Source organism: Mytilus trossulus, chromosome 10 (genome assembly GCF_036588685.1).
Source record: "Mytilus trossulus isolate FHL-02 chromosome 10, PNRI_Mtr1.1.1.hap1, whole genome shotgun sequence".
Classification (NCBI taxonomy): Eukaryota; Metazoa; Mollusca; class Bivalvia; order Mytilida; family Mytilidae; genus Mytilus; species Mytilus trossulus.
The window spans coordinates 67,701,786-67,713,348 of NC_086382.1; the positions used below are offsets into that span (position 1 = coordinate 67,701,786).

General features: G+C 35.2%; 1 protein-coding gene across 1 annotated transcript; it reads left to right on the forward strand.

Moving 5' to 3' along the window:
• Positions 1-2,502: 2,502 nt before the first annotated feature.
• Positions 2,503-8,511, forward strand: LOC134688408 (dentin sialophosphoprotein-like). The gene is made up of 2 exons (XM_063549112.1): positions 2,503-3,290; positions 5,290-8,511. Exons 1-2 carry the CDS (start codon positions 2,739-2,741, stop codon positions 8,077-8,079), a joined length of 3,342 nt encoding a protein of 1,113 aa, XP_063405182.1. The 5' UTR covers positions 2,503-2,738; the 3' UTR covers positions 8,080-8,511.
• Positions 8,512-11,563: the final 3,052 nt, after the last annotated feature.

The window sequence follows — 11,563 nt, forward strand, 5'->3', positions numbered from 1 at the left end:
AAAAGTGGGCGACCTCAATGCGTATTTTTTCAAATTTGACCGTTTTTCGTGTTACAGACGAAATTTTCTGCCTTTAAAATGCTTACTCCAGAATATCTTTAACCTCCCGCTGTAGTTCCATCCAACAGCTATTCATTAGAGTAGAGTCTATAAATTATCCCTAGTCATACAGAACTGCAGAGGCATGATGGTTTGGAAAGTGGGTGACACAGTTTCAAATAGAAGTTGTATTGTCGGTATACCATGAAAAATTTCAATTGACATCAAAATTCTATATTTCTAGTTGATGGTTAACAGAGGCGGATTTAGGGGGCAGGGGGGAGACCCCCCCCCCCCTTTTTGAGAAAAAAATTGGTTGATTATGTAGGGAATCACTGAAGCGGGACCACTCTTAGGCAGCCAGTGGGCCCCACTTATGATAATTTCTAGATCTGCCACTGGTTAATATGAGTTGTGAAAATCTCAAATAAAGGTTAAATATGCGTTAATCCGAATCACATCCTAGACTTTATATATAAAAAAAAAATCGAATCAAAAACTATAGCTAAGATTTTAAAGAAAAATAAAATTGTCGCTCAAGTAGTTTTTAAAACGCAATTGCAGGATAGCTTTTCATAAAGAGATTTGCAGAATGAGAATTGCTGGATAGCTTGAATGACACGGCTAGTCTATAAGACCGAAGGAACCAACAACACCTTAGTATGTTATACAAGATGATTGTGGAACTAACAGAACGAGTCAACATATTTTAGTTACTACAGAAGCTCAAACATTGAAGAACGACAAGAAACAAAATCGAAGGTTTTAATATCAAACTAAGCAGTACCACAATGAAACAAAGTAAGATGGGATCGGAGGGGTCCTGATCTCGAAATACCGGGCTTAGAAACATGAAATCCCGAGGTCCCGAAATTAAAAATAAATCCCGGATCCCGATAGAATCAATCCCCAATTTAACCGTGTATCATCGTACAGCGGATATAGGTACTAACCAAGCGGGCGTGAGCGATTTTGATCTTACACGGTAATGAAAAATCTTTGTTTTGTTTGAACCTAATATCAATGTGTACTTCAATCTAAACATAATTGCTATTTTGAGAAATGAATTAGTCGTAGGTTGATGATTAGAGATATCTCATTATTTTCCCAAAACAAGAGGAATTACTAAAAGCATGTGCAAATACTTGTAAAAGAAGTTGGCACATGTCTCATTCGATATATTTCTATATTCATTGCAACTCTTTTTCTGATAGAAGGTAAATTTGTGTGTATAATAAGTATAGCTGTTTCAATAATTGGTATTGAAATCTTTCATACATATGTTATTCTTCGATATTTTATCCCCAAAGAAGCGTTGTGTACATACGGTGTTTAGCTGACCACATAAATCCTTATGTACGGTGCATAGTAAAGTTGTTATACACCGTACACAAAAGCTTTATTTTCATACTCGTTTATAACCAAAAAGTTTCAAGGAATGAGCAATCACAGGGTTTATGATTGGTAACTATTACTTTTGCCCTGTATTAGGTTTCTTTCAGATAAAACATGTTAATGTCTCAACAACTGTATCGAAATTGAAAGTTGGTGTTGACATTCACAACTATTTGCGCATGAACAAGTTAATTGTTCTTATTAGAATATCAAAGTTGTTTTATGAATAGGAAAAAATCGATGCGAAAATTATTTAGGAGCATGAATTTCATATTTTGAGAAAAGTACATTGAATATTGATAGAGCAAACAAAAGATTTTCGTTACTGTGTAAGGTCAAAATCGATCATGCCCGCTTGGTTAGTACCTATATCCGGTGTTCTGATGATACACGTTGAAAAACACCCGATTCCGACGTCATACAAAAGGTCCTGCACCCCCTTTAAAACCCCAAAGAAACACTCGTTCTATACAAGAATTATAATAGATTTGGAACCACCTGGATAGTATTTTTGTAAAGAAAGTTACGGGATTCCCGTGAGTCATGCACCTATTACATGCAGTTGGAGTATAAGTACTGCTGCTTTGCGTAAATATCATAGAAAAAAGAAGATGTTGTGTGATTGCCAATGAGAAACTGTAAGAGACCAAAATGACACAGACATTAACAACTATAGGTCATCATACTGTGTAACCATGCAAATACAGATATACCAAATTACTGAAAAAGGCGCTTATTTTGACTGGGTGGATATACATACAAATCCGCAGCCATGACCCGTCCAAAGTGAAACGGTGACACTTAATTCGACACTTCTTTGCAAGTAAAGTTTATCAGTTACCTTGCATAGTTCCGTAGTGTACACCAACATGTTGTAATGCAAAATACACACCGCCCTTTCATTTTCTAGTTTAATCATTGCTTGCTAAACAAAATTTAGTCTGACACAGCATGTTTAAAACTAAATATAGTAAACATTATTTATTACCGTAATTAGTCTACATGACAAATAACACAAAAATAACACTATGATTCGATTTACAATATGTTAACCGATGCCGGGACAACCAGGTGTCTAAGAGAAAATCAGAAAAGGTTGTAGAAAAAAGTGCCATATGTACTTGAAATGTTACTTATATTGCTTCCGGATGCATGTGCGTGTACACATATAAGTAAATGTAAAATGTGGTCTTAATTGATAATAAAATTAATATTATCATTAAACATGATATCATTCGAACTTTACACTTTTCGTCAGCACATACTGTACATAGGATGGTTAATGAATTGGATGAACCTCAAACATGAACCCGAAATGGTGGTGTCTTCTGTTTCTAAAAACTTTACTTATATCTGAAATCCATGGACGTGAAGATGATTACAGTTTTCAATGCATGAATAAAAATATTACCAGGAATAAATTTACAGATAATTGCTCATGCATAACTTCAAATGAAATTAAAACGACTAAATTATTTAAATGCAAATGTGAAAGTGCTGGAACTGATCGCACTGTTTGGATGGAATTTGTTTGCACACATTCCTTCAGTAAAGACAGTAATTTAAAAACCGTTAGTTTGGAAAATATTAAAAGCACGAACGAAGTCTATTTAAATCGTTCTTGTATTTCTTTGGTTTTCAGTAAGGGAGTACCACGGTATAGAATTGTTTTGTTCTGTAGAGGATATGGACTTGGAGTTGTATGTAAGTGTAATGCGCCAGTGGACAATGAACTTGGTCAATCAGTGAGTTCTAATGATTTGACATTGAGTGACAATGGAAACCCGGAATCTCCATTGATGTCATGGAATGACAGAGAAAAGAGAGATGTTGATGATGTTGTTAATACCACTCAGGTAAATATTGATTACATATATGTGCTAATTATCTTATCCATTATCGTGGAAATTGATTGCTGGTGCAGGAATAATATGCTTTCTATAAAGAATACGTAATAGGGATTGTATGCGTCTTGACCCTAGCTACCCCCAGCGACCGATATTTTATCTTTTACCAAACCTGTCCAGTGCCAGTAAAGTGTTTTTTTTTCATTTGCTTTGAAGAAGCTAGGTAAAATAAATAGCTTCGGATAAAATAAATCCGTCATCATAACATGTTTTATATCATTACAATTTTTGAAACAACACGAAAAACATTTAATATGCATTAACCTGACAAAACAAATTATATTTTGACATTTCAAGTGATGATGCTTAGTCCAACATACATGTATTTAGTTATGACATAATTAATACTTTCATCCTAAATATCTGTATATTGCAGTAAATATTATAGTTTTGGTTTTATCGAACGACCTTCATTCTCAGTGTACCCAGAAACCAGTTAATGATTAAAGGAGATCTGGGGGAGATGATCAATGAGACAGCAACCCAACTACACATAAAAAAGCAAGACACACATGTCTACATATAGTCTTTGATGACAGACAGATGTCGTCAATGCTGGACTTTAATTTTGCTCTTTTAAAGTCTATCTATTATTTATGTTGTTGGATTGCTATCTTAAAATCCATATTGAATTCAGTTAACAAGAATGGGCATATTCTAATATAATAAGATATACTTATAAGGGAGCAATCAGTTCGTGTTTGATATGAAAGATAGCAGGCAGATATCTATGATTGATACGCCTATCTCTATTTGTTATGTCGGTAGTAAAGAGATTTACAGATAAATCATAAACGTGCAATATATATTCATCGTATAAATATATATTTGTGTAATGCAGTTCTAGGAAATTTAGTACATGTACTTCGATCAGTGACATAAACTTGTTAATATGAAGGAAATGAAATCACAAACACCTAGTACGAAAAAGCGAGTCAGCAAACAGGGGCGGATCTTTTAATTTTTGAAAGATGCGTAATTCTAGAAAGAAAAAAATGTGTACAGATAGATAAATAAATTATATAGATATATATATTTTATTTCCAATAGTGGACCAATCATAGGCGTAATCAGTACCTTGATTTTTTATCACACAATTGCAACAGACAATACACAAAAATAAAGATAGAAATACGTTTGACAAATAACATGAAATATAAATTGAGTTTATAATACATGTAGTCACATATCAAAACCAGTATGTTTAGTGTTTATTGACCATGCATGCACCAAAAGCAGCATCACATCCATTAATTTATAGTAAAAGCTTTTGAGTTAATTCCTTCCTCGTGGCTGATGCATATGAGCAAATAGTATTGTTGTTCATATATATGCAGGAGTCACCAAGGGTAGGTGCTTAAAGGACACTCAAGCCTATATATATATATACAGAAATCTAAAAAAAAAAAAAACACCGTTTTACAACATAAGCATAAACTTATACTTAAAAAAAAAATCGATATTATATTGTATTGTATATATACCGCTCGACCGAATTATTTTAAGGACTATTTTACACTCAAAATCGTATATATATATTCATGTGTATACTGACAGAAACCTCGACAGAACATACAGAAGAGAGACTCTTTTTAAAAAAAGAATAAAGATTTTAAAATCTTTTCATGCCGTGAGCTTGACAAATTTCTTTCTATTCCTAAAGCAATGTCATCTATTATAAATTGACAATAAAGCTTGTAAAAAGATAAATAGAAAATTAAGGTAAAAGGGAGTTTTCTCCAGTTGTATTGTAGAAAAACTTGGTCATAAACCATTGCATTGCCTATTGGCGGCATAATATAAATGTCATTTCTATGAATTTAGGATCAACTAAAACTATAGATCATTGCATTAACCAACCAATACTATGTTAATGCTTTCTAACAGCAAGAAGCTATTAACTTATAGAACATTTCATGTATACTAAATTTTCTATTTTGTTTTCAAGATTTCAGTTGAAACCACAGCACAAAATAATAAAATGACAACAAAGCTGATGACCTCCATACTCTCAAAGGGTTCAACCGATACGACAACTGTTAGGAAAACACAAACGACTAAACAGGGACGTAATACGACTAAGCAGGGACGTACATTATCACATCTCACAGCAAAAACTAGTCAATATGTGGCAACTACAACCAATGAATTAGCCGTAACCAGTCAGAAAGCTCAAGCAAGTCATCAAAACACAATAATTACAACAAATAGTCGCCAGGTGTTATCGACAGAGTCAGAATTTACAAGTGAAACAGAAAACACAACGAAGCAGATTGGCGTCGCACTACCGAAAAGTAAGAAAGGTGGTTCTGCAGTCGCCATTGCTGTAGGAGTAATCGTTCCTATTCTAATTCTGACAATAATTGGAGTTGTAGTTTATAAATGGTACAGACGAAAATATCCCGTTCGTATGGTTCTTGGTAAAAACTTTTCAAAATTTCAAAATCCTGTTTATAACAAAAAGACATCGACCTTATCATTAGTCAGGAGTGTTCCATATGATGCTCCGTATTCAGGTACTGATAAAAATGGTGGCCATGACAATCCAGCGTTAGATATGGAATATAGAGATTTACAACCCGTAAGTTTCAGTACAAATTATGATGATGCCGAGTCTATAACGGAAATAGACGAAGTCCCAAAGAAACCTCCACGATCGAAGAAAAGAGTTTCCGTGATGTCAACGGAGTCTACCGACGGTAGAGTCATGTCTGCATTTTTACAAGAAGCAATAAATGAAGCCGATTCAGAGAGTGATACTACAAATGAAAGCAATAAAATTAAGAAGAAAATAACTGTTGATGTTGACATGAGAAAGAATGTTTCTCGAGTTTCTGTAGAAAGTATTGAAAGTGAAAACGATTTGCATACCAGTGACGAAGAAAGCAACGATGAACAAACTTATGAAAACATTACAATTTCCAGTAAAAAAGAAATAAAAAATTCAGTACCGGACGAATCTATTGTGGAAACGAAATCAAGCGATGACGAAGACAATTATGAGGAAGTGGAAACAGTAAGAACAGAAAAAAACTTGTCAGATGAAAATGAAGATTACGATATTGTTAATGTAGATGAATCGGAAACAAATACTGCATCTCAGATCATCGATAAAACAACAGATCAGGTTGAAAATTCAGACAATTCGGATGCTGATTACGAAAATTTTGAAATGAGATCAGAAAACCATGAAGAGGGCATATCTATCGGGGTGATACAGTTAGACGAAACTGATGGTAATGAAATTCACAGTCCATTTGTTGAAGGAGGAAAAAAGAAAAAGGTGAAGGTTACGTTTGAGGAAAACGAAATACTTGCGTCAGATGAGGAGAGCATTGCCAGCATTGATTTGTCTGCCGTCAAAGATGAAACTGATATTGAAACAAACAATTCTGGAAGTGGTCGTTCGGAAAATAATCAAAATGATTTTATTGAAACTCCGAAAGTCATAAAAGTAAGTGAAATGCCTTTATTGCTCCAACCATTGGCCAAATCTGAATCACGTCCTGTGCCTAAGGCTATCTCAAAGAAAGAAAAAAGAACAATTGCTCCTGATCAATCGGACGTGCGCGAGAAAATTGCCGTGAATCAAAATAATCCTGGTGTCGTTTCCGATGATAGTGAATCAGAAAATGATACAGATAGTCACAAATCAGACGACGCGGGTATAAATCAAACATATTTGCATACTCATGAAGATTCCACGGAGCCCATTGTAAAATCAGTTGGTACTTCTGATTCATCGGAAAACGGTTCTATGGATGAATTTGAAAATATGAACGAAACGATTGGAAAACATGAGAGCAAAGAAAATGACAATAATGAACTAGCATATATACCGCCATTGCCAAATATTCCACCTCCAGATATACAAAATTTTCAATCGAGGATTTCTTCAGATTATGTTATTACAGAGACACCGAATGACGTAGCAGATGCCAGTTCAGGCGACGAATCTGCGTCATTTTCTTATAAAAGGCAAGAACAAATAAATGCTGATTCAAGGATTTTTGAAACCACCTCTATACCTTCATTACCTTTAACAAAACCTCCCCCAACATTTGAACAAAATTCAGCGTCCAGTGACTCGTTCGAAATATTAAATGGAACGAACATTTTGACAACTGATAATATTACTGTGTTCGAAGACTCGATCTTAAACGTTGACAGCGACAACAAATCGGACCTGAGCGAAAATCCCCCGACCCCTCCGATACCAGGATCCCCACCGCCAATATTCCAGCAGAACCAACCAGAATTTCCGTACGATTCGTTCACAGTTATGGCAAAGCCAGGTGACATCCATACTGATGACCAATCTCAAACCAAGAACTTAGGCTCGCCCATGGATGATACGGATGATGAATATGATGTTCTATCTAACGATGACTTGATACCAGTATCATCAGATCCAGATGAACTCATGCCTGGGTCGTCCTACGTTACATCTGTTAATCCTCAGCTGGTTACAAAAAATGAAGAGGGATCCGATGTCATTTCTATCTCAGATACTAATAGCGAACCTGGTGAATATGAAAAGCCGACAGATACAGCGTTATCTAGTTCTACCATGAATGCAGAGGTGGAACAAAGATTTTCTAAAGTTATTAGTAGTCCCAAAATAAACTTTTATGACGCTGAAACAAGCACTAAAGTTATCGCTAGTCCCAAAATTAACTTTGACGACTCTGATTCAGACAGCGGAAAGAGTGATACTAACAGCGAATCTTCAGTGTAAATTTTACAATTTCAGATGTCAATTATACTTCAAGTTGTTAATTATTTAAACTCGTTTTGTTAATAACGCATCCAAACTTGTGGTGAATGCAACCATTAAACTCATGTCCATGTATAGTGCATTGGTAACACTAATGGAAACATGCAGGATAAACTCACTTATTTTAAATACTGAAGACGTTCACTGACCACTTACACATCAGCATTTTAAATATTTGACTCATCTTTATGACATACAATCCTTAACTCGCTTAATAGAAAAATTTACTCCCTATTTTTCAACTAAATGACATAAGACGAGAAAAATAGAGTAGTACACAATGAAAGAATGTGCTTAAAACTGGTACTGAAAAGTGTTCGCTGCCCTGTTGATCCACTGCTGACATATTGAATTATATAGTGTAATGGAAGAGTAAAAAAGTACCTGTTGTTATTAGTTGCTACATTTTCAATGTTCATACCTGTATAGTTCAAGCTGTCGTGTCATCAGCGTCATAATTATAACACATAACGCCACGAGACCGAGTCTCTATATAGCAGTCCTATAGAGGTAGAACCTAATTTAATTTTATGTTATCACATTGACGGGTGTGTAGTTTGCATGAGTGGATGATTGGTACATTATAAAAAATCAAAAAATAAGGAGATGTGGTATGATTGCCAATGAGAAAACTATCCGCCAAAGTTCAAATGAAGTGGATGTAAGCAATTATAGACAATTCTGTATGGCCTTCAACAATGAGAAAAACACGTACCGTATGGTCGGCTAGTATAAAAAAAAACCACCGACTTGAAAAGTATGAAACAATTATATTGAGAATTTCCGTTTTGGAATGAAATATAAGGTTGTTCGGAAGTATTGGTATGTTAAATAATGGACGCGGCATCCAATAAAATTGAGAATGGAAATGGGGAATGTATCAAAGAGACAACAACCCGACCATAGAAAAAACAACAGTAGAAGGTCACCAACAGGTCTTTAGCATGTTAGACTACCTCAGCACTGGTCTTATTGGAAAATAAATTTATCTATGCGGCATTATTGTCAAGGAAACAACTCTCAACAACACACAACATAAAAATGAACAGCTATTTACGGCCTTCAACAATGACCACATGGTCAGCTAAGTAAAATGCTCCGAAATGATTATGATGACAAATGAAGAACAATTTAAACGAGAAAACTAATTAAGTATGAAATAAAAGAATGAACGAAAAAGAAATATGATATATATATATATAGAAACAAACGACAGCCACTGAATGATAGGCTCTGGACAGGTATGTATCATGAGAATTCAGCGGGGTTAAACTAGTTTGAAGGCTTTAAATCTAGCTTTACCTGGGACAGGGTGTTACAGTAAAACATAAGAACTCACCATAAAAATCAGTAGAAAAGGACTTACCTCATAAGATCTATAGAAAGCAGAAATACAGCTATCAAAAACATACACCGGACGTGGAATCGCACAACCATTTACGAAAAGACGAACAGATCTGAGAGTACTAGCAGTTACTGACCTCTAGTTCAAAGAAAATAAAAACAAACAAAAAATCATGCATCATAGACTTAAACAAGTGAAACTGCGAGCTACTGCTCACTGAAAAAATGTGACGAAAATTTTCAACTTGGCTACCATGTGTAAAATCCTACAAGTGTTCGGTAAACAGGAAGTTGTCGAGTGATGAATCTGAAAACGCATCACACGGTATAGCTGACTTATATAAATCCCGAAACCAAATTTCAAAAATCCTTGTATTGTAGTTCCTGAGAAAAATGTGACGAAAATTTTCAACTTGGCTATCATGTGTAAAATCATACAAGTGTTCGGTAAACAGGAATTTGTCAAGTGATCAATCTGAAAACGCATCACACGGTATAGCTGACTTAGATAAACCCTGAAACCAAATTTCAGAAATCATTGTATTGTAGTTCCTGAGAAAAATGCGACGAAAAATATTCATGGGACGGACGGACTGACGGAAGGACAGACAGAGGTAAAACAGTATACCTCCCTTTTTTAAAGCGGGGGTATAAATATCAATCAGAACACATAGTTTAGTCTTAGATGCATGTTTTTTTTTATTTGTTGTTATTTGCTTTGAACTAGCTGTCAGATAACTGGGAGTACTCTCATATCTGTTCATTGTGTCTTTTTGTGTCGGAATGTATAAGTACCCAGCCACGTCCACGTGTATTTTTGTCCATCTGATGAGTTAAGCCTTTTTCAACTGATTTTTATAGTTCGTTCTTAAGTTGTACTGTTATACCACTGTCCCAGGTTAGGGGGAGGGTTGGGATCCCGCTAACATGTTTAAATCCGCCATATTATTTATGTATGTGCCAGTCCCAAGTCAGGAGCCTGTAATTCAGTGGTTGTCGTGTGTTTATGTGTTACATATTTGTTTTTCGTTCATTTTTTTAAAAATAAATAAGGCCGTTAGTTTTCTCGTTTGAATTGTTTTACATTGTCTTATCGGGGCCTTTTATGGGGGCCGTTTATAGCTGACTATGCGGTATGGTCTTTGATCATTGTTGAAGGCCGTACAGTGACCTATAGTTGTTAATGTCAAGTTGTGTCATTTTGTTTTTTTTGTGGATAGTTGTCTCATTGGCAATCGAACCACATCTTCTTGTTTTATACAATAAAAAAATGTACACCTAATGAAATTAGCGTAAAGACGTGTACATTCATTAGGGAACATTATTCGATCCCCTGTTTGCCGACTTGTCCATTTAGCCAGTTTATTTTTATCTATGAGTTTGACTTTCCCTTTGGTATAGTTTGCTCCTCTTATCGTTAATTGAATCTATCCCATTTAACTTGAAATAGAAGTTTCAGTCAGAGACATGTATACATGTATGTCTCTGTTTCAGTCAAGATACAACCAATATAGAGTGTGTATGCGTCATACCTCGACTTAAAAAGTTTAAGTGTCGATGAAGAATTAAACATCGGATGTGTGATCCATATAATCAGACAGAGACATATAATACAATTGTATTATATGTCTCTTGAATGAGATAAATCGGTCAGAACACAGTCAGTAAATGCAGACATTTCACCCTTAGAAGATAAACATATATGACCCATACACCTTATCACTAATCTCGGCTGACCCGACCGCTTGAACTCTTGACGCATACAACAATCACTTTTCCATTGTGGCGCCAGATATTTTGTTTTATGACGTCAAAATTTTACGGGAACCTGTGTGAGACTCAGTAATGGCGGACAAATAGCGATAAGATATAAATTTCTACCGATATATTACTAAAATTATACCTCATTGACATAATTATACCCCCGCTTTAATAAAAAGGGGGGGGTATACTGTTTCACCTCTGTCTGTCTGTCCGTCCGTCCGTCCGTCCGTCAGTCAGTCCGTCCCATGAATATTTTTCGTCGCATTTTTCTCAGGAACTACAATACAAGGATTTCTGAAATTTGGTTTCAGGGTTTATCTAAGTCAGCTATACCGTA